This window comes from Terrapene carolina, unplaced genomic scaffold (genome assembly GCF_002925995.2).
Source record: "Terrapene carolina triunguis isolate 2854851 unplaced genomic scaffold, T_m_triunguis-2.0 Scaffold310, whole genome shotgun sequence".
Taxonomy (NCBI): Eukaryota; Metazoa; Chordata; order Testudines; family Emydidae; genus Terrapene; species Terrapene triunguis.
The window spans coordinates 3301197-3325078 of record NW_020664661.1 but is presented as its reverse complement, the minus strand read 5'-3'; the positions used below and the strand labels follow the sequence as shown (position 1 = coordinate 3325078).

The following is a 23882-nucleotide window of genomic DNA, read 5'->3' as shown; positions in this document are numbered from 1 at the left end:
TTCTTCAGCCCCTGTATGTTATGTCTCTGCACTCTTCTCCCCTCCCCTCCATGGTGTACTGTTTGTGCTTTCCTGCTTAAGGCCCCTAGGAGGCCTCAGCCAAGCACTTGGGTATACACTTTTCCTCTGGCATTATTTGCTGACTTGACATGTCTAAGTTGGGGGTGGAAATCGTTCCTGTTGCATTATTATTTTCAATTTCACAGCCCCCCCTCTCTCTTTCTTCTAGGGGAGCCTTTTCTGTGGTGCGCCGATGTGTGAAGAAAAATTCATCCCAGGAATATGCTGCAAAAATCATCAACACCAAAAAGCTGTCAGCCCGAGGTTAGTATCCAGATATGTCCTTCATCCCATCGCCTTTCTCTATGAACAGGAGAAACATGATTGGAATTTTAGTTGCAGCAAGTTTATGGGCTTTGTAGGTGGTTGTCTTGTAGTATGAAGTAATAAGTAGTGATGCAAATGGTAGCCTGAAGGAGTGTTGCAAGGATCCCAACTTCTGGGAGCACTTCATGTCATCTTTTCTCTTTTTGAGGACCTACTATGTCCTCAGTGTGCCAGCATTGCTAGAGGTCTTCTGTGCTTTTGGGTATAGTCTTGCTGGATAAAGGATCTTTCTAGTTTCAGGATGTCGTCATAGGTGGTGTATTCCTCTTGTAGCTAATCCTATGTCTAATATGCTCATATTTGAACTGGATGGAAGAGGTCTCTATAGCTTCTGAAAGAAACAAATTAAATTTCTGTTGTTCTCTGCTGCCACCTAACTCCCAAAGTCTCTCTTCAAAACCTGTACGTGTCAGCTGAGCTCAGAATAGTGGGACAGGAAGGAACAGAGAATCTGTCATCCCGAATTTATTTGCTGAACTTTTCTTGTGATTTGCCCTGGTTTATTTCACAAGGCAGGCTCTATATGCATGAAGTGTGAGGTGGCTTCCACTGTGGAGGGACATGGGCAGGAGCTGAAATGGATGGGGGGGAAAAAACAGAATTGGATTGCAGCAGGACGAACTATAAAGAGAGATGTAACTGGCTGAGATCTGAGGGAATGAATGTGGAAGAGGAGGCTAAGAGAAGACTTATTGCACTTAGGCCATTCACTTTTGACAGAAGTGACAAATAGTATGATCCTGATGAGCTAGATGATCAGCCAGAGGCTGAGAACCAGGTAGTATATTGACCAGCAACTGAAAGGGTGATACCCGAGAGGCAGAAGTTGGTGGCAGATGATTTTGATGAGCACTCTGGTAGCGATGAACATAGCTCAGGCTGTCTGACTCCTAAAAAAGAGAAAAGGGCGGTATACTATCGTTCTAGTGCCAGGGCGTGAAACGTGATGACAAGAGCAAAGCATAGCCTGCAGCGTAGCAGTGAATGTTCACCTAGTGTAGTTCATGTGAAAGCTAATGACAGGCGCAAAGGGAGAATCAGTGGATCAAGAATGACTTTAGAACCCTGGGAAGAGTGCTGCAGACCGAGGTCAACATAGGTGATATTTTGTCTTTCTAGTAACTAGTGTGAGTAAAGTCAAGAGTGATACTGGAGACCAGCCGATGGATCTGTGGATGGTTTAGAAGGGGAAGGCTGTCGATGTACAGGACGGGTGCCAATGCTCTGTGAAATCTCCACTGAAGCACAAGGGGTCCCAGTTCTGTGGGTTCAAAACTGGCAGGGCTAGTTACACAGGCTTTAAACTGACTAGGAAATGAGTAATTGGGAGCATTTGCTTAATGAAAGGAGAATATGATGTAGTGGACACAACTGAAACCTGATAATGCAGAGAACCATCCCGTCAGCATTATCGGGTACAATCCTCTTTGTATGAGGGATGGGGTAATACTCTAAATTAACAAAACCAGCAAGAATCAATTTCCCCATTAACGGAGTGGTAGCGAAATAATCTGGTAAGGTTTCAAGAAATGGCTGTGTAGGGCTAGAGGAAAATGAGAACAAAAAATTCCTAAACCAGTTACTGTGGAGTCCAAAATCTCTAGATAATGTGGTCCTGTAGGATTTCAAGTACTCAGACAGCTGTTGAGTTACAAATACAAAAAGTGTGGAACATCATCACTTCTCAGATTAATTAAAGGACAAATATTTGAGCCAGGAAGTCGGGAATCCAGCTAGAGGAGAAATCCTTCTTGATCTACTTCATACCAGTAAGGAGTTCTTGATTGAAAGCATAAGTGGAGTAGGACACTTCTGTGCTAGTGATTGTGAGCTCTGTTAATTCAAGGTATTGATGAATAGGTTCATAGAACACAGCTGTCCAAAGGTATCTGATTTGGAGAGAGCAAATGTGGGGGGAATTATGAAACTGACTGAAAGAGAGAAATATTGGGAGGAAGAAGTAGTGGCTGATCAGGCTTCTTGAGGTCCCATTGAAATATCTGATGGCCACAAGGAACTTGTGTTGGAAATTAAGTGGGGAAAGACAAGGCAACAAAGAATTAATGATAGTCAAAATGGTTGGTGGGAATAGTGGCTCAGATACGGTGGGGCTGGGGGCCATGTAAGAACCTAGATGGATAAACACTGTAAAGGCTCTTCAAAGTAGAAATATTAGAGAGATGTTAGGGCTGTTAGCCAATGATAAGGGAGATGAAATCAACAACTGTAAAACGGCAGAGGTGATGAGCAGTTTTTTTAAAAAGCGGTCTGTTATGGCAGCAGGACCGTGAGATGAATTCTCCAATAGCCTGAGTTTATCTTGCCTGCTGCTCCTCATTCCCATGTTAGCTCTTGCCTCACTGGGAGCACACACCCATCTGGCTTCTGCACATATTGTGGTATCCCCCCATTGCCCCACTCCCAACACCCTCCTCAGACTTCTGTAAGGTGTTTGACTTGGTCCCCACAAAACTTTAATTAAAAATACTCTAATGATATGAAATTAACACGGTACACGTTAAATAGATTAAAAACTGGATAACTGATAGGTTTCTAAATGTAATTGTAAATGGGGAATCCTCATTGAGTGGGTGTGTTTTTCAAGTGGGGTCTTGCAGGGATCTGTTCTTGGCCATATGCTATTTAACATTTTTTATCAGTCATGCGGAAGAAAACCTAACATCACTGATGAAGTTTGCAGACAACACAAAGAATGAAGAGGATGGGTCACTGATACAGAGCGATCTGGATTGCTTGGAAAGCCGGGTGCAAGCAAACAATGTTCGTTTTAATATGGTTAAAAGCAAATGTATAAATCTAGGACCAAAGAGCGCAGACCATGCTTATAGAATGGGGCACTCTACCCAGGGAAGCAGTGACTTTGAAAAAGATTTGGGGGTCATGGTGGATAATCCCAGTGTGATGCTGTGTCCAAAAAAGGGGGTTCTCAAAGTGGGTTGCAAGGTGTCAGCCCTGCCAGGAGTGGGGCCAACAGCCTGAGTCCCTGTTAAATTAAATTACCCCCCCCCTTTGTCTTTAATTGATAAGGGGGGGTTGCACACAGAAGCTTGCTATATGAAAAGGGTCACCAATACAAAAAGTTTGAGAACCACTGAGTGCTAATGTGATCCTGCAATGTAGAAACGGGAATCTTGAGCAGGAGCAGAGAGGTTGTTGTATCTCTATATTTGGCACTGGGGAGATCGCTGCTGGAATACAGTGTCAAGTTCTGGTGCCCACAATTCCAGGGCATTGATAAATTGGAGAGTATTCAGAAAAGAGCCGCAAGCATGATTAAAGGATTGGAAAACTTGCCTTATAGTGATAGTGACAGACCCAAGGAGCTCAAGCTATTTAGTTTAACAAAGAGAAAGTTAAAAGGTGATTTGATAACAATCTATAAGTACCTACATGGGGAACAAATATTTGACAGTGGGCTTTTCCATCTAGCAGAGATAGCTCAGTGGTTTGAACATTGGCCTGCTAAACCCACGGTTGTGAGTTCAATCCTTGAGGGGGCCACTTAGGGATCTGGGGCAAAAATCTGTCTGGGGATTGGTCCTGCTTTGAGCGGGGGGTTGGACTAGATGACCTCTTGAGGTCCCTTTCAACCCTGATATTCTATGATAACATGATCCAGTGGCTGGAAATTGAAGCTACACAAATTCAGTCTGGAAATAATGTACACATTTTTTACAATGAGGGTAATTAACCATTGGCACAATTTACCAAGGGGCGTGGTGGATTCTCCATCACTGACAATTTTTAAATCCAGCTTGGATGTTTTTCTAAAAGATCTGCTCTGGGAATGGTCCCTTCTGGTCTTGGAATCTAGGCATTTGCTTAGCTCCTGCCTTCCACACAGGTCAGCCCAAACCTCCTGACCTGCCTCTTGCACTGGAGGAGGGTCCCCCTGGGCTTGGCTTCTGCAATTCAGAGCTCTCACATGCAGGGGAATGACACACCCTGACCCCGAGTAGCACTGCTAAATTGAACATTTAAAACCTGCTTCTAGAGGATTTGAACCTGTTTTCCCAGGGTAGTTACTACTGCTTCAACCAGAGGTACCACACCACTGGCTAGGAATATAACTCATGCTCCCTTCACAGGAGTTGACCTGCTAGCATGCTTCCCCTGAGTACAATCATAGAAGATTAGGGTTGGAAGAGACCTCAGGAGGTCATCTAGTCCAACCCCCTGCTCAAAGCAGGACCAACACCAACTAAATCATCCCAGCCAGGGCTTTGTCAAGTCGGGCCTTAAAAACCTCTAAGGATGGAGATTCCACCACCTCCCTAGGTAACCCATTCCAGTGATTCACCACCCTCCTAGTGAAATAGTGTTTCCTAATATCCAACCTAGACCTTCCCCACTGAAACTTGAGACCATTGCTCCTTGTTCTGTCATCGGCCACCACTGAGAACAGCCAAGCTCCATCCCAGGGCTTACTAAGGGCAAGGAGCTCTGACCTGCTTCCACTCTGGCTTTGTGGGAAGAGGTACTTCCAAAGTAGTCTTCCTTAAGAAAAGAAAAGCAGTGGGGTGTGACTGACTCAGAAGTGATGAATATCGTGATGTGTAGCTGAAAAGCAGGAAAGGGAATGCTTACGGAAAATTACATTTAATATGAGAGAAATCAGTGAATACTAAAGCCTCTGTTAATGAGCTTAACGAACTGCAAACTGTTGTTTCTTTCTCTTGAAAGTCACGAACTGAAGGGGAACCGGAGGGTTAGAAATAACCCTACGTGGCACTCATACAGTGTTTCCCACCCTAAAGGTGTAGAAAGCAAATACTGTCCTGATTTTTTTTTAAAAAGGGAAGTCCTGGCAATCGCGGTCAAATAAATTCATCCCTTTATAAATTAATGAGACAAATATAAAGGGACAGATCTGGAAGGACCTCAACACAACTCTAAACCAACTTCCTGGCATTATAAAGAATAAACATTGTCAGACAAATCTGATCTAAATGCAGAGTCAGTGGACACATTAGACGTCATAGTTGGACTTCATTAAGCTACTTGGTATTTGTGTTACAATGGAGTCTAGGAGGCAGGGCCCACTGTGCTAAGCACCGTTTAGACGCATAGCAAATGACAGTCCCTCCCTCGCATGGCTTGCAGTCAAAGTCAGGGGTTCCCAAATGGAGTCATGACTCCTCAGTGGGTTGTGAGGTTATTATGTGGGGCAGTGTTTCCCAAACTTGGGACAACACTTGTGTAGGGAAAGCCCCTGGCGGTCTGGGCCCGTTTGTGTACCTGCCGCGTCCGCAGGTCCGGCCGATCGCGGCTCCCACTGGCCACAGTTCGCTGCTCCAGGCCAATGGGAGCTGCTGGAAGCGGCGCGGGCCGAGGGACGTACTGGCCGCTGCTTCCAGCAGCTCCCATTGGCCTGGAGCAGCAAACCGCCGAACCTGCGGACGTGGCAGGTAAACAAACCGGCCCAGCCCACCAGGGGCTTTCCCAACACAAGCGGCGTCCCAAGTTTGGGAAACACTGATGTGGGGGATTGCGAGCTGTCACCTCCATCTCCAAAACCTGCTTTGCCTCCAGCATTTATAATAGTGTTAAATATAAAAAAATGTGTTTTTACTTTATAAGGGGGGGGGTGTCACACTCATAGGCTTGCTGTGTGAAAGGGATCACTAGTACAAAAGTTTGAGAACCACTGGTTCTAAGTACTAGACAGTAGCCAGTGCTGGGAGGGGATACAGTGCTTCAGCCACCTGAAATTCAGGTTGGCTTGGATACAGTCTGTCACGTGTCCTGAGAACTGGCTGGAAGGACTAAAGGGTAACGATAAACAGCCATGTCTTGACTCATGGGGAGGTGTCTTGTTGAGGCTGCCGGGATAGTTGTTAGGCCTTATTTTGACTTTAGATGTGTAGAGTGGCTAGGAAGATACCTGTGAAGTAGGAGTGAGTGAATTGCTTAAGGTGAGCCTATGGGTCTGACTAGCAGTAATTGCTTCAGAGGAAAGAACCAAGGAAAATTTAGTCTGACTATTGGAGGGAGATGGAGACTAGAGATTATTCTGTAGGGAATCAGTCTCCTGAGGGGAACGATGGAAGCCCCATCAATAGCGTCTTTTCAGAGTATGCTGCACAAATTCCTCCAGAATAAATGGTACGAAACAGTCCTGCATTGGAAAGGGGTGGGCAGGACTCTGCTGTGGTTCTTTCATCCCCCCGGTCCCATCTGTACTCTTGATTGGCAGGGAGGTATCTGGGGCAGTTCCCGCACAGTAATGGGAGGCAGGAGAGGATTTTCTGCGGTTGGCCTTTGCCCCTGTTGTATTTGCTGCTGAATCTTTGGAAGGTGACATCCCCAAGGACATAACGAAAAGGGCAGCCTGCTGCCGTCTGCATGAAGAAAGACATTTCTTTTAGGCTTGATCTTTGTTTCTGAATCAGCACCTGTAATAGGGTAAATGTCCTTTTTGAGATGTGAGGTGGCACCTAATTGGGTGCTGGAGCCGAAGCTTAGCTTGTGGCTTATTGCCAGGATGTGGCCCGTGTGGGGTTCAAAGCAGCAGAAGTTCTGCAACTCCTGATAAGGCTCCCCGGAGAGTCCTGGCAGTCACGCCTGCTCTCTCTCTCCTGCCCTCCTGCCTTTGGAAACGGAGATGATGCTCACCGTGTCTCGGGGAGGAGATTCTCTGCTGCACCCAGGCTTGTAGTCTGCCTCATTTGTTGCTCCTGGGTGTGCCAAGGAGGCAGTCTGACAGTTGTCCCTTTTGGGGGTCTGGTGGTAGGAGGGCTGGGAGATTGCTCTCCCAGCCTGCCCTGGGCTCTGAGAACCTCATCACCCATGGATTGAGCCCTGCCCCCTGTTGCTCAGTCGCAGAAGGGGCTCAGTTCCATGAGGGCTGTGGGTGGGGTTTCACAGTAGCAGTTTCCTGGCCTCCAAAGGCTCAGGTACCAAGTGAGTGTGTGTGCGCTGACCTGCAGTCGAGCGTGGACTACTTTAAACCTCAGTCTGGCAATCGTGAGAGAAGCCCAGGCTCCTCTGTAGCTACAGCACGTCTAGCTGAATTGGGTGCAGGCAGCAGTGGTGCACTGCAGCCCAGTGCGTAGGCTCCTCATTAAGGCGAGGAGAGCCCACAACACTACTCGCAGGAGCCTGAAGCACAGATTCTGGGGTGTGTACAAGTGCCTGTGTGTGTTTCCTTGCAGAGACACTGCATTAGACCCTGCCTGTCAGGCTGCACTTGGGACATCAGGGTGTGTTAGATGGAATCTGGTGGTCTGGGCAGGGAGTAAAACAGCTCTTCTGTCAGGGTGGGCCTTGCTGCTAACTTCTCCCATCCCAGCCCCTTCCTCCTCCTCTGTTAGCTGTCTGAACTGCAGGCATAGGGAGTGTGTGAGAAATCGACTGCAGTGAGAACTTGGGATTTTGTGTGTGTGTGTGTGTGTGTGTGTGAGACATGGGAAGTGACACTGTAGAGGTTTCTGGGCCGCTCACTTATTGTCTGGTGTGGATAATGTTCAAATGTAAGGAGTGGGATGGTGGGGTGGGGTTAATAGGGAAGGGGGGGGTCTGAAAAATATTTCAAGGGCCCATCTTCTCCATTAAATGTATCAATTGCCACTGGCTGGACTCCTCCGTTCTGAATTTTAATACACATGCGTGGAGCAGGAAAATAAGAAGCCGGGAGGGACGGGGGGGGGGTATTAATCCGCTGATGTCATAAACTGCAGCCTTGCACCTCGTGCTAGCTGCCTTTCTCTCTACCTCTCCCTCTTCCCCCCCGGTCTGTGCTCACCTCTTCATCTTGCAGAGTCACTTATAAGAACACTGTTTTGAATCATGATTATCACTGCAGGAAACTTACCTGGAGAAGTGGGGTGTGCATGTGTGTGTGTGGGAGAGAGAGAGGAGACACTGACCTTGGAGAAGAGATGGGGGAAGGGACTGATGGCCGCATTTCACTTTCACCAACAGCATTAATTGCTCTGAGTGTGGCAGGAGGGCCAGCAGTGGGGGGTGCTGCTTGTGCTGTGGTTTGCGATGTCCGGAAGCTAGTTGCCTGACATGGGTTTCAGTGCAATGGCCAGGGTTACCCCAGGTTGCCTCTCAGTTTACGCTGTATATTTTATAAAGGAGCTGGAGCAGGGCAGGCAGGATTTCAGCTCACTGTCTGTCTGTCTTCTCTGATCCCACGGGGTGTTAAATTACCCGCATTAACAATGGGGAGGGGGAAGGGAAGAGTGGCAGGCACACAGATTGAGCAGGAGTTCCTGGTGTGGAATTGTGGTCCCAGCAGAGGTCTGGGAAGGGGGACTGGGGTTTTTTCCTTTCCTTTTTTAAGACTGGGTTTGTGCATGGCCCAGATGTGATGAGACTAATTCCTGCCGGTGTCCCAGAGGTCCTGGGCTCTGCAGCACTAACCCTGTTGGCGAGCCCGGTCTGACACATGTCCTGGTGTTCCTCAGGCTGAGCAGGTATGGGTGGGGCTTTTGGAGCACACTGTGGATTCTTGGGACAGGGAGCATTAGCTGTGCTGCTTGTGTGAAAGATGCTGTGCAAAATCAAGTTGCACGTAGCGCTTGTGTTGAATTTGGGGGAGTGTGGAAATTTCCCTGCTGCGGATGGATTTAATCTCCCTCTCTGGATATAGCTAAAACCATCCCTGCCAGAGAGAACGCTTATCCCTGGATCATAAAGACACTTCTGAAGAGGGAATTTTTTTTCCTCTTCTACCAAATGGCAGGTTATTATCGCAGACGTTCTCAAGGAAGGATTGTGCCAGCCTCCTCCCCTCCCCCCACAGGATTTTATTTCCCCAACCCCTGCAAATTGCGAGATTAAAGCACTGGCTGTGGGTATTATTGCATATGCAATAACTTGTCAAAGACGCTCTATAAAAAGGGGAACATACAAATATAAAACCTAGGTTAATTTTGTCCATTTCCCCCCTCCAGCCCCTTCACCTGCCCACCGCCTGCTTCGGCATCTTCCCCCCTTTCTCAGCATCTCATGGTTGTCGCACATTGTGGGTTTTTCCTTGTGTAAACGTTGTCAGTGTGCACCTCACCTCTTGAAATCTGAGGGAGAGTTAACTTACCAAACATCTTAATGACTATTTGTAAGCTGTACAAGGAAGGGAGGACACAGGAGTGAGCTACAACAGCTGGTTTTCAGAGCAGCCTGTGGCTGGGGAACTGCTGGCCAGAGAGGTACTTGGGCGCAGGGACGGTACTAGCATGGGAAGGTAATGTGGGATGTTGTAGGAAGCAATTCGCTGCTCCTTACCTCATTCTGCTTACTTGCAAAGCAGCTGGCTGTGGAAGGTAGGAGGGAAGAGAATCAGCCAGAATGAACAGGTTTGTGATGGGCGAACACACTTGCTCACTGGAGTTTCTGCCTATGGAAGAAGAGAGGAAGTGTAACTCTGCAAGTCATACAACTCTTGTTCCTGCCAGCCATTACCATAACACTTTTAATGCTTCAGGCCAGGGGCCTCTGTGAGACAGGTTGACCTCAGATTCTCTTCCATCCCTTCTTAAATTAAATATATGTTGAAATACTGCAGTAATGGCTCCCCAAACTCTCTAGTATCATTGCTTATATGCTCGTTTAATATTGCAGTAGAGTATTTCCTAGGAAAAGAAGTTGGTAGAGTGGAAAATCTTCAGCGTTAAGCGTCTTGACTATTAAAAGACTAGTAGGGCATGAGCTTTGAGTCACTTCTGAGGGAATTGCTGGTCCCTAATCCTGAGGTTTTGTGCTCTGGTGACTTTTTGCACCTGCTACCTCAGGATTCAGTCCTAGCTCCTACTTGGACACCAAGGTCCTTGTTGGGTGAGTATTCAGTGTGTCCATCAGTGGCAGATAATTTAATAGTAAAGTAATTGATCTTAACAATTTATTCTAACTTATGCCTTTTTAAAATTGATGCCCCCCCACCCCATCTGATTATGTTGCAGAGCTGCTGTTATGTGTAATTCTGAAGTACGGGGAAGCTGGTGGTTGGTTAACATGGCTGGCTCCAGAGAACTGCGAGCATAATTTAGAGCTGTCTGGAGAGCTGATTAATGTTGGATATAGTCTGCCAGATCTAGCCTGTTTTGTTACCAGGGGGCAGGAAGTTAAGAGATGCCTGTGGCTCGCTGTGTATGCTTGAAACTCTGTTCTAGCTCATACTGGCAGGGTAGAGTCAAGAGGAGAATTCTCTCTCTCTCTGAGACGGGAGTTGAGTAAATATGCTGACCTTTTGAGGAACGTGTGTGTTCATGTGCCCAGGTGCGATACTGGAGCCTCAGCATTTGTGTTTTAAGCTCTTGAGAGCTGGAGCTACCAATGTCCTAAGTAATGAGCCTATTGTTTTGATGTCTCAGTACCAGGTTCCTGCTCTGGGGGTAAGTCCTGTTCCAGGCAAGCACTGTGCTTTAAGGCCTTGTCTGCACTGGGGCAGGAATCATACTATCAAGGACCATGCACCAATCCGGTTGTTGTGCTCCATTTCCCTGATCAGCAGGGCTACTGGTCTCTTTCTGAGAATCCTGTTAAACAAACTGTGCTGTAGGCTAGCCCCTCTTCACCACCCCACGTGCTTTCAAGCAGAGTTGCAACACAGCTCTTCAAATACACAACGCTTTCTGCACTGATAAGCCCTGGGAACAACACCCACAGTTAAAATGTTGTTATTGCTAGCATGGTTCCATGCTTGGGGCCTAAGGCCTTGTCTGCATTGCAGTTTTGTCGACAAAAGTCAGCTTTTGTCGACAAAACAGTGGAGGTGCACGCACTGAAATGGTCCTCCTGCCAGTGCAACTCCCCTGCTATGCCAACAATAAAACCGCATCAACGAGGTGATGCAGTGTCTGTGCAGTAATTAATGTGGTGGCTGTAAGTTGGCCTATGTTAGGTTGACTTATCTTTGTAGTGTACAAATGGGAGTTCAGGTCCGTTGGGTGGGGGGTTGGAATGAGGACCTAGTTTCCTGAACAAAAGTGGGGGAATGGTGGCTGGACAGACTGGCTCAGTGGTGAGCATTGGTTGAGTGTGGGCATAGGGATTCAGACAATAAGTGCCAGAAGAGGTTTAGGGATGGCATTGAACCTGTAGTTGTGGAGCTGTTGGATTAGCTTTTGGGGGTATTGCCGTGATGGAGGTGGGGACAGGGATTGACAGATTTACCAGATGCCTGCCAACCATAGGATTCAAGCTACTCAGTGGAGGGAAGGGGATCTGCCAGCAAAGCCAAGAAAGAGCATTGCTTTGAGAAGCCCAGCTGCCCCGTGCTTCAGCCAGGTGCTGTCTCTGGACTCCACGTGTGAGCTCCATTTGCCAGATCTGGCCCTGGAGAGTAGGGGTCTGACAGACTTCAAGTTCTCTTTGCTCTGTAGCTGCAGAAGAGTCTCCTTTCCCAGAGCCTTTTGGGTGGGGCAAGTTTGCAGTGAGAAGGGGAGGGGGGAGAGAGGTCTCTGCTACTCTTCTCCTCTCAGCCTCTTTGCTTTGGGGTGTGTGTGTGTGTGTGTGTGGGGGGGTCCTTTCTCCTCTCCACCAGAATAGCTCCAGTTGCCTAGCTTGTACTCATGCTAGGAAATTGGTGTGATTCTTGAGTTTCGCTGGTGCCCACAGTGTTCAGAATAGCAGGCACAAAGCTAAGCAGCTTGGCAAAGCTCTGAGCAGCAGCTGAGGCATTAGCTTGAGCTATCTGCCTGCAGACTGGGGAAGGTGACGCTGCATCAGCTTAAGCCTGGTTTGTCCCCAAAAGGCTTTCTTCACAATACAAGCTAGAAACTTACTTCACTTTTTAAATGCGAGCATGAACAGTTTCTATAGAAACTGTGGCACAGGTCTCCCCACTCATGAGGGGGGTTTTCAGCCTCTTTAGGGTGCCCCGACTTGAGGACAAGAATCATAAAGTTCAAAGACCTTCTGGTGAGAGCTAGGGACATGGGGGAAAGGGTCAGGGGAACATGCTCCCCCCCCTTCACCTCCATTTCTCTTTCTGCAAGATGCAGGGAAGCTGATGCTTGCAGTCCTTAGCAACGTACTGTCTGTGGAGGCTGCCCTGGACCAGCAGAGCAGGAGGTGTTGTTTGCCCCTCTTACTCCAACCCTCTTCTAGCTGTGGTTGGCAGTATGGGGGTTCTTGACAGGTGATGCTGGTGGAGGGGGAGGAGTTATTGCTTAGAGATGGTGGCTGTTATGGAGGGCAGGGTTCTCCCAATCCCAGGGACTCTCTGAGAAAAAGGGGAGCAGCTGTTCCCTAGGTAGAGTCAGAGGTGCTGGATGGAGTGGGGAGTGAAGAGAGATGTTCTTAAAGATAATCTGAGAAAGCACTTGTTCCCCCTCCTCTCCCAGGTGGGACTGAGCACACTCTAGCCCAAGGAGAGGAGTTTTCCCCGACTGGTCTCATGCAGAGGAGCCTGGATTATTTCCTGTCACTGCAGTTCTGTTTTTAATGCGCCTTACATTCCAGAGGGGTTTGCAATGGGCGGCTGAGCTTCTAATTGAGGGATCTCCTTATCTGTGTGGCAGAATGTGGTATGGGTGTAAAGTTCTCCCCCGTCACGGAGATGATGTGTGTGTTCAACCTTCTGGCTCGCTTGCTGCCTGGGACTTGATGTCATGCACCTGATCTCCAGTCACACTTCATACTTCAGAAGGGATGGTTGTTCCGAGCCAGCTTTTCTGGGATATGCCTGTTAGATGCATGTCGCAAATAGCATGGATCCCCTGGAAGCTCTCCTAGGGAAAGCAGTTTGTTAAACCTTCTCTTGTATAGGTCTCCAGTGCTTGCCAAACATGTTTTAGCATTTCTGCTACAGCACTGAAAATTCTAGCACAATTTTCAGTGCTGGAGAGCACTGGCCTTCCTTGCCCCCAACATATGTTTGAACTAGGTTTTCAGCTACTGTGGGCAGTGTCAGCTGAGTCGCGTGCTAGTTCTAACACATGGCTCACCCTATGTGTGGGGTCCGCTGTGCATTGTTAGTCTGGGATAACTCAGCCGACCCTCTTCTCCATCCGCCCAGAACAACAGTATTCATCATATCGGGTGGAGGAGCGTGGCAGCCATGTTTGACACCCATTGTCAAATACTGCTGAAAGGTGTAGGTGATTCTGGTCACTGGTCACATCTTGAGCTGCTGCAGAGCAGGTGACCCAGCTTTCTGGACACATGTTGCCTCCTTAGCACTTTGTATCTGTCTGGTACGCTTAACTTGGCCTGGTGCCTTTACCATGCAATAGGCTGCTTATCTACAGCACCAGATAAACGTGGAGAGGTTTCTAGGCTTGCAGATGACTTGTTTCATAACTTCCTTTGTCGCCTTTGAGCATGTGGCTGAATACCTCTGCTTTGGAAGTTCACTTGTCTGTATAGAAATACTCTCGCCCTGTGTTGGCACTAAATTCAAGTGTCATCCACACCTTCAACTTCTCTGGAGAGAGGGAGGGCCGTGGCTTGGAGAGAGACTAAGGGGAGAGCAGAATTGAATGATTAGAACATGGGAGTTTGCCTTCCTCCTGCATCTCTGACTTCCTGGTTGCTGCTTTGCAGTGACTTGGAGCTCTCTGCTGATTTGTCTCTCTGCTGGCACCTAAATAAATGGATTTGGGTACTAGTGAAGAGCTCCTTGTGGCCTTTGATCTGGCCCAGATGGGTTTCTTCCAGCTCAGGGATGAAATGAAGCAGTGTGGCGGAAACTCAAGAAACACTGGATGCTGTGGGCTTGGTTCCCCCTCTTGCTTAAGAAAAACAGGGGTGACTGCGCAGAGTTCAGTGGCATTAAACCAGTGCAAGGAGGAGGTTCAGGCCCTAAATGTATGTATAGGAAAGCGTGACTCTCTCCAGAGTGGGGTAGGGGCTCCCTTGGCAGAGGGGCATGTTCTGGACTGAACAAATGTGGAGCGTGAGTTTTCTGAGAGTGTGGGTCCCTCTAGGTGATTGTGCGTCCCTGCTAAGCCAGTAGCTTTTACCATCTCCTCTTTCAAGCTAGTGGTTGATACGTAATTCCCTCAGCCAAGCCTAGCTCGAGTTCATTCGATGGGAGAGCGCTCCTGGGGCCTGAAATGAGCTCACTTGGTTGGAGGCATCTGTATCTAGTTAAGTGCTTCAGGACTCTCTGCGTGAAGTGGTAGTGGGCTTGAGGCAGAGGTTGAAGTCCTGGAACAAACAGGTCACTGTGCTTATTCAAGAGAGGCAGCCCAAATATCTGCATCTGTTTCTGAATAGCTCTGTGCCCTGCTGTCTCAGTTGCAGTGTGTCCACTTTAAGAGGGTTCATCTGCAATGCAGCTGTTAGCAGGGAAGTTCTGTAAATCAAGAGGGAGCGAGCACAAGCGAGTCCAGTGCCTGCAGTTGTGGTTGGGTCCTTGTCGTGGCAGAGGGAAACTGCTTCGGAGAGGCTTTGTGTGAGAGAGTAGGGAGGGAAGGAGGGACACAACGATGCAGATAATAGAAGCCTCCTTTGGTGTTTCTATGTGCACCAGCTGCTCAGGGGCTGCATGAAAAGCACAATGGGCAACAGCCATGGAACTAGAAAATCCTGCCACGTTCTCTTCTCCCCCCCCCCCCCCCCCCAGTCTAACCAGGTGTTTGCTTTGAACTGATATGTCTTGCTGTCTTTATTGCCTGCCCGCCCCCACCCCCTTCTCACACAGGATGTCCTGTTACAACAAAGGGCCTGGGAGCTTCAGTGTGGAACTCTGATCCCAAACTTGGAAATCCAGATTGGGCTGCGATTCTCTAATCTCTCCATCTGCTCCATCACGTGCTGCACAGTCTGGCCGGAGAGTGGGGTGCTGCTGAAGTGGGGACTGTGCTAGGGACCTGGCAGGCAGGATTGAGGTGCTCCTGCTATGCAGGAGCTCTGGGGTGGGAATTGTGTGTCCAGCGAGCAGGGTGCTGCTGAGGGCTCCTGGGGAATGTGGTGGGTAGGGCACAGCTGTAGCATGGTAGCTGTGGGGGCTGCACATCCAGTGGGCAGGATGCAGTGGCTGCAGGGAGCTCTTGGGACCTCAGCCCAACAGACAGGGCACTGGTCTGGGGCATGTACCCAGGAGGCGCGCTCAGTATTCAGTTTCCTGCTTAATTCCTTTCCCCATTTGGCACACACAAGCAACTGAGTCATTGAAAGACTTTGCCCAGCGGATCAGCATGGGCTGGTATCACATTTGGAGTGAACTCCCTGGTCTTCCAACTGGAGGCTGGCTGCCTTGCATGTTCAAGGAGGAAAGTGCTCCATGGTTTCTGGAGTCAAGGGTGTGTCAGTTCAGAGCAACTGCACCTGTATTCCCCCTCCGTGTCCACCAAGGGGACCCACCCTCAGGCTTCTGGCTCTCCAGCTGTTCTCTCCAGGGCGGAGACAGGCGTGTCTCTCTCTCCCGATCAGGGTATTTCCAGGCTGCACAGCTCCCTGTCTACCCGATGACGTAGTAAGCCAAACTGCCTAACCAGGCCAATGTCTGCACTTTGCTTTTTTCTCCAAAGGCTGTGAACAGTGTACTGCCACAGTTACCACCCAGCTCTTTCTAGGCAAGTGCTTACTCTTAAGGTGAAAGCATCACAGAGAAACCATATTAAAAGAACCAATGCGTGTGCTAACAAGCTTACCAGAGGTCACCCCAACTCCAGCCTCAGGCTCTGGTAGGTGTCAGTCCTTCAAAACCCACAGTTGGGGTTTTTCCCCAGGTTACCAGTTCATCACTATCTAGTTTCAGAACCAGAACCACTGTGAATAGCTCAGTCTTTCCTTATGCAGCTTCGGCCTTAGATCTTGGCCTCACATAACAGGTAACCAGCAGACAAAGGCCCTTCCTCAGGGCGTAGCTTCAAAAGGCTGCGTTTTTGCGTAACTGGAGGTGGGGAATATACATGCACCTCCCCTAGATATTTCCCTGGAAATTCACTTCACACACATGTCCCCAAAGTCCATTCTAGTCTGGCACTTTGTTCAATATAGTCCTGTGATCATCCAGGCCTTACATCACCTCTCCTCCCAGATAGGTTACATGCAATCCCAGCCCACAGCAATACATAAATTTTGCATTAAATACAATGTACCTCAAATAGACTTAATTCAGTAAGGTCTCCTAAGGATATTGCTGTATCTGTCACAGAGGGGTTGGAGCTGTTGCTCCTTTAGACTGGACCCCGCCTGGAACTGTGGCCTGGGGAGGGGAGAGTTGGGGAACAAGCATGTGCATCCTTTGTCTCTGTCCACTTTGACGTGCATCACCGATTTTAATTAGATTGAAATCAGCAAGGAGGAAATCTGGATTTAAATTATAGATTTTAATCAAATTTTGCATTTATAATTTTCAGTTATTTTCCTAAGGTTACGTGGTCAACATTAAAGCATGTTATTTACAACAAAATATAGTCTTTCTGCTAAACTTGATGCTGCTTTTTGCTGACCAAGAGGATGCACTATATCTATACACATTTATTTAAGTAGTTATATAGCTTAACTTGGATTTATTCAGTTTCTTAATTTTTACATTATTATTTTAGAAAATGGTGTCTGCATTTCTTATTTACTAGATAAATTTTTTTACTTGTGATTTGTGTCACTCTTTGGATGGAATTTCAAATTAAATTAACAGTGCACAGTATTTTAATTTTTTATTAAATAAAACTACCTTAAAAGTGTTGGATATATAAGAAAAGAAAATGTTTATCAAAACATGTTTTGCATTGAAACGTAACTGATTTATCAAACAAAGGAAGCATTATCTGTAGATAACGAATTGAACTGATTTGTTCCTGGTCACAATGTCCTTCAGGAATTTATAACTAATAGCTCTTATTCTCACACCTAGTTTTTATTCATAGATTGGAAGAGAAAAACAAGCTTTCCTGTTTTTCAACTCCCAATTGGTTATTTAACTTTGAATGAACTAGTCATTGAACTGAACTAGCTGAATAAACTGACACGAAGAAAGTATTCTCTCGGCTCCTACAGAAGAGGCTGCTGATATCAAAAGCTGGTTCAGCACTTCAGTAAACTCTGGCTCCAGGTGCTTGTCTGGTGACTTCCACCAGTTCAGTATTTGACTTTCTTTAAAACTTGGCAGCAAACATGTACTACTTAATATTATTTTTTTTATTGAATTTAAATAACTTTAATACGTTTAGGCCTGAACGCAGGTTATAGATTTCAAATTGGATTTTAAACAGTTTTATTTTTAATAATAAATGTGGATTGCATTTAAATAAAAATAATCCGTTTTTTGTTTCTTAAAAAAAGTCGTTGATTTTTCTCTATCCGTGCAGCACTCTCTTGCCTGTGCCCTTCCCACCCCCTGTGCTATGGTTAGAAGTGCTGCTGGGAAGTTTTGTTCTGAGTTTTCTTCCTCTGCTTTTGCACCTCCCTCCTGCACTCCTTCTCTATTGATTAAGCGCTAGCACTGGCAATGCAGGAGGGTGTGTTTTGTAAAAGGGCACCCGATCTCCCTCCTTTTCCCCCATTAGGCAAACTCTTACTCCTCCCTTTGCCTTCATCATGGGCTTTCATCCTCTTTCTGTTCTTGTCCTGACTGAATTGCTCTGACCATGTATGAACCGTGCCCCTCCCCCTTTGCTGGCTGGCTAACTGGCTGCAAGAAGCTATTTTTAGGGTCTGCTTCCTGGGATATTCTGCCCACGTCTGGCTATGGTGATAAAAATGTCACTGAGGCACAGGATGAAAGGACTTCAAGCCCATTGCGAACATCCCTGCTTCTCTGTTGTAATGGTGAATGGCGGGGACTACTCCACCGCTGCGTTCCCCCTCCCATGAATAGGGAGACAACCACTAGGACCCCATGATGCGTGCCCCTGTGCACAGACTTCCAGTAGCATCCTGCATTTCTAGGGAAATGCATTACAGTGTGCTGTGTTGCATCTGAACTTGTAGAGGGAAATGAAAGGCTTGCCATGGTTCTTTTGGCATTTCTTCCCATCATTCTTCAGGGTTGGTGGAGGGCGTCCAGTTTCCATGCGTTGGAAAGTCAATGCTTCAGAGTGGTGTACGTGGTATTCAGGGTTGTCCCAGATTGGCAATTGGCTTCCTCTGCCAGGTGAATTTAGTGGCAATAAAGTGAAATTTAAGGTTGAGTCTAGACTACAAAAGAAGGTGCTTTTGAAAAATGTTGGCATGTGGCATAGGGTTTAACATCTGTAAGAATCCCTTGGGACGTTGTGGTCAACCTGGGCTTTTGTGCAAGGTTGACCATGATCAGATGACGTTGTCTTAAAGGCATCAACACCTAGTATAGGCACCCTATAACTAGTTTTAAGTGCTCCTTAATGAAAACTTGTTAGTTAACCTTTTTTTTCCTCTGTGTTTTCCCCATGTCTAGATGAGGCATAAATGTTTCCAGTTCATGTAAGTGCTGTTGGCAAGGACTGTGTTGCTTTCTGTGTCCATGGCTTGTCTGTTGGGATGAGGCTACTACACTGTAATCCTTGGAAGCGAGAGGCGGCCATTTTCCTTTTCCTTCACTTGTTCTTGATCATTGGCTGGACTGGCCATCATTCTAATCTCTGCCTTATGGTGTCCTTTGCCCTTCAATATAACATGCATTTTGAGGGGGTTGATATGAGTGACATCTAAATTACAGGTGATTTGAGGCTTGAGCCTTCTCTCACTCACTTGAATTCCTAGGGAATTTGATCTGTACTTACAGGGGTGTCTGCTTAATTTAAAACCATCCCATTTTTGCTCAGGGAAATTAGGCCAGATTGTCAACTTTTGAGACTTTCTTTAATTGCTCTGATCCCCTGAGACTTCTCTCTATGAGTTTCTCCTCCTCCTCCTCCAGATCATGCTCTGGCAGGGTTTTCCGTCCCTTTCAGAGAGTGGATGCTTAACAGTTGGCTATAGAAGTGCTTCATCTGTGCATTGGTCCCAAGGAGGTTACATGTCTAACTTACCCTTCCAGTTTCTTTTTAGTTCCCACCCCTTGAAATATTGAAGAGAGGGAGCTTTTCTGGTGGCTCTGTCTCCTTGTAGGAGTTTTTATAGGGGATGCGGTGAGCACTGGCTCTGTTATGTTGACCACATCTCTGCTCATCCCACCCAGCAAAGCATGTTCTGCTGCATCTTGGGTGTGTTTAGAACGTGCAAGGATTCTCTGCTTTTGTTTCCTTTGAATCTGAATCCCACTCCCACCCCTTGTCCAGAGCTGCATCTCCTCCAGATAAACAGTAACTCTCAAATAAATTTGTTAGTCTCTAAGGTGCCACAAGTACTCCTGTTCTTTTTTCTGAGATTTAAAAATGCCAGTGTCTTTTGGAAAAGAACTCTCGTAGCCCCTCCTCTGTGAGACAGCCAGGTTAACACTTACGCATTGTTAAAGATACTTCGATGGAGCCTGGAGTATCTACCCAAGGTTTTGTCATGGATTCAGGCTGGCTCTGGAGAGATGCTGTCACAGGGTGGCTGGCTCCTTAAAGGGAGATGGGTCACAATTCACCTGTGACAAGGTTCACTCACACCCCCATGTGGGGGAAATAAAGGCCATGTAACATAGGCACCAACTTTCTCTGGCGCCGGTGCAGGCTCGCCCCCCTGCCCTGACTCCACCCTTTCCCCACCCCAGCCCCTTCCCCAAAGTCTCCGCTCCCTCCCTGCCCCTATTGGATCCCTTCCCCAAATCCCCGCCCCAGCCCCGCCTCTTCCCCCAGTGCGCTGCGTTCCTCTTCCTCCCCCCCTCCCTCCCTGCCCCGTGAAACAGGTGTTTCGCGGTGCAAGTACTGGGAGGGAGGGGGGAGAAGCAGGACACGGCAGCGCGCTTGCAGTGGAGGCGGAGGTGAGCTGGAACAGGGGGGCGGGGCAGGACCACGGGGAGCTGCCAGTGGGTGCTCAACACCCACTAATTTTTCTCCGTGGGTGCTCCAGCCCCGGAGCACCCACGGAGTTGGCGCCTATGCCATGTAATGAAGGACAGGTGTCCTTCATGGGAAAGCACAGGAAAGTGCAGAGAGTGAGACAGGCTCCTGCAGGGAAGGAAAACCCTGTTACCAGCTAGCCAGAGCCAAAAGGCTGAGCTCCAATCCAGTAAAGCCTTGGGGATGGTGATTGAATCAGAGAAGGGAAGATAGGTCTCTCAGGAAGGAAGGGTTGGACCTAGTTTAAAACCAGTATAAAGGCTTTGATTGTTTTGTACTCTCAGGGGAGAGACCATTGAGTTCTGTTCATGACAGACTTTGTTGCAAGCCTGAGTGGAACTGGTGAAGGGTGAATCAAAGGGACCAGGGAGGAGATCAACCCAAGCCCAAGATCTGCGGCCTATAGAAGTGGTTTTCAACCTTTCCAGACCGCTGTCCCCCTTTCAGGAGGCTGATTTGTCTTGTGTACCCCAAGTTTCACCTCACTTAAAAACTACTTGCTTACAAAATCGGACATAAAAATACAAAAGTGACACAGTATCAGAGGGGTAGCCGTGTTCATTTGGATCTGTAAAAAGCAACAGAGTCTTGTGGCACCTTTAAGACTAACAGATGTATTGGAGCATAAGCTTTCGTGGGTGAATACCCACTTCGTCAGACGCATGCCAGTGACACAGCACACTAGTACTGACAAATTGCTGACTTTCTCATTTTTACCATATAATTATAAAATAAATCGACTGGAATATAAGTAGTGTACTTACATTTCAGTGTGATGCTTGAGGCTGTCTTTCACATATGAGCCTTGTCTGAAGCCAAACCCCCACCGCCCAGGGCTGAAGCATGTACCTTAGCAATTGCCCTGCTTGCTACCCCCTAATGTCGGCCCTGCACTGGCACCCCCCTAAACCCATCCCATGACCTGCCTGGGGGCTGCAACCCCCAGGTTGATAAACACTCATCTAGATGAGTTGAGTACCCCTGGAAGATCCGAGTACCCCAAGGGGTACATGTACCCCTGGTTGAGAACCACTGGCTTAGAGGACCACTGGAGACTCTGTGCAAAATTAAATAAGTGGGACCCCACCCAGAAGGGGTAATCATTTCTTACAGGATCCTGATGATGGGGGCAAAACAGAGGCAGGGCATGGCAGAGCAACCTTTGCCCATTAGGGGATGTTCGGGAGGCAACTGCCTTGTTCCAGATATCAGTATTTAGTTTCTGGATCATCTGTTCTCTCACAATCATGATTTCCTTCAGCATTTCTGCGGGCCGTCAGCCCCGCACAACCCCACAGGAGATATCTGCTTCTGGCACTGGCCCCTCCCCTTTAGAACACCGAGACATGAGTCCATATCACTTCTTAACAGTGTCTGTTCTGTCAATAGCTCACTCTCACTGACTACTTAATGCTTGTGCCTTTCATCCAAAGAGCTCAGAACTGCTTAACGAACATTTTATCCTCCCAGTACTGCTGTTGGGTAGGCTAGTGTTAGCAGCCTTATTTTATAGATGGGAAAGCTGAGACATGTAGCAGTTCAGTGACATGCCTGAGCTCTCACAGCAACTCATGAACGTTAGAGAATCCAGGACCAGTTTCTCAATATGAAACTGATGCGAAAAATGAAGATTGTAAGGAAAATGGCATCTGGTTAAGAACATATGTGAGTGTGTAAGCGGGTGGGGTGGGGGGGGGGGAGTGTAATCTAGTGGCCAGAGCAGGGGAATCCTCTTCCTCTCCATCCTCTTCCTATTCCCTTGCTGCGTTACTTCTCATCACATAAACATTTGGAATTCCTTTTGTTACCCTATTACTGGGATGGCTTACACCTTACACATGTAGCTTTAGACTCTCTTCCACACTCCTCTCTCCCAGATGATGAGAGACAACTCGAAGATATTGAGAGAAACAATCTGTTCTTGTACGTGTGAGGAGTAAAAAGCTTGTGGATATGCTGGACCCGTGGGATATGAAGGGTTACTGAAGAGGGTAAAAGAGACTGCATAGACGCATCAGTCATCACTATAGAGGCTGAGAAGGAAATACCTACCCAGGGGCTACTTTACGAAAGGGAAGGCCCTGTCTGATGCAAATCATTTTTAAAAAATGGTGAGACAGCTAGCTGAAGGATCTGAAATGTAGTAAATCACCCAGATAGGGAAACATTCATCTGTGAGATCTGAAGGAACTGAACTGCTAGCTATAAGCTTATTTGTCACTAATTCAAGCTACTGTACTTGAGTGTGACAGCCATATTCCCCATCCGTATACTAAAAAAAGCTCAGAGGCGTTATAAGCATAGCTTTATCTCAGAACCAGGAAAAGTAGCTGAGTCAATCACAGAAACTTCGGACGGCATAGTTGGGGAAACTGGGTTTTAATTCTTCCTTGCTATGTGTCTTTGGGCAGATCGCTTGGGCCACGTCTACACTACAGGGACTACAGTGGTCTAGTTATGGAACTGTAGCTATGCCAGAGTAACCCCGTAGTGTAGACGCAACCTACAGTGACTGAAGGGGTTTTTCTGTTGCTGTAGGAATTTCACCTCTCTGAGCTTCTATCGACCTAACTGTGCACTGTAGTTGTGTCAACCTAAATGGATGGTAGATCATGCCTTGGTCTCTGTGTGCCTCTGTTGCCTGTCTGTAAAATGGAGAAAGGGAAGTATTGTCTCCCAGGGTGGTTGAAAAGATTGACCTTATGGAAAACGCATTTGAGATCCTGGAAAGTAGCTATATACTACTAGAAAGCACCTTGATTTTATGATACTAACAAACTAGCATGGCTTTAAAGGTAAGTCATTCCTTTCCAACTTTGTGATCGTTAACAGAATTGTGGCTGTACTTTGTGGATTTCTAACAATTCTTTCCAAGTAGCTGTTATGAGAATCTAGTAACCACATGTGAGATGTCCTGTTGTAAATTAAAAACTAGTCTGGTGGGAAATGAAAAGTGGGAGGAAATGGCCAGTACTTGGATGGAAAGAGATTAGTAGTGAAGGGCCCCAGGGATCAGTATTTGGGAGCTTTGTTCAACATGTTAATGATCTGGAAGATAGGATGAGTAGCAAAGGTAGGTGAAATTTGTTGGTTCCACAGTTATTTAGGATGGCTGGAAATTCTGAGGAACTGCAGAGGGACCTAGCAAAAGGACAAGAAGATATGAGGTAACAATCAACAATTTAACTACCAGTGGGTTATGAATTAGTTCTGATTTCTCAAGGAAAAGATCTAGGCCTTGTTGGAACTCAGTGAATCTGCTCATTGTGCGTGCGCTGTCAAAAACCCAAGAATAAGATGCTAAATGGTACTTGGATGGGGATAGAAAACAATGACGAAAATATTCTAAAGCCATTGTGCACTTTGTTACATGTGCCTTGGATGCTGCATTCAGCTGGGATTATCTGTTCTAAAACTCCCCATAGAGGGCAGTGGAAAGGCAATAGAAAAAGTAATGTAGAGGTGTTGAGGGCACTTCCATAAGAGGGAGGGGGAATTGAATGGAAGGGAGAACAGTAAGAGAAGATGTGACAGAAATTAAGCGTGCTGTGAAAGCCAGTGTTCCATTTTGGCCTGTCCCATAAAGAGCAACACCTTAGGGGAGACCCATAAAAATTAACTCTTCTATACAGCCAACTTGTAGAACTTGCTGTCAGTCTCTTGTTG

The 23882-nt window shown here is 47.2% G+C and overlaps 1 protein-coding gene across 14 annotated transcripts in view; it reads left to right on the top strand.

Annotated features, from left to right (window-relative positions):
* CAMK2G (calcium/calmodulin dependent protein kinase II gamma) overlaps nt 1-23882 on the top strand; it is a 161669-nt gene that overhangs the window by 1858 nt on the left and 135929 nt on the right. For all 14 annotated transcript variants that reach the window (XM_024218716.2, XM_029912870.1, XM_024218709.2 and 11 more), the window contains exon 2: nt 230-324. In XM_024218716.2, the coding sequence (XP_024074484.1) occupies nt 230-324 (95 nt within the window). The remainder of the gene's footprint in view (nt 1-229; nt 325-23882) is intronic.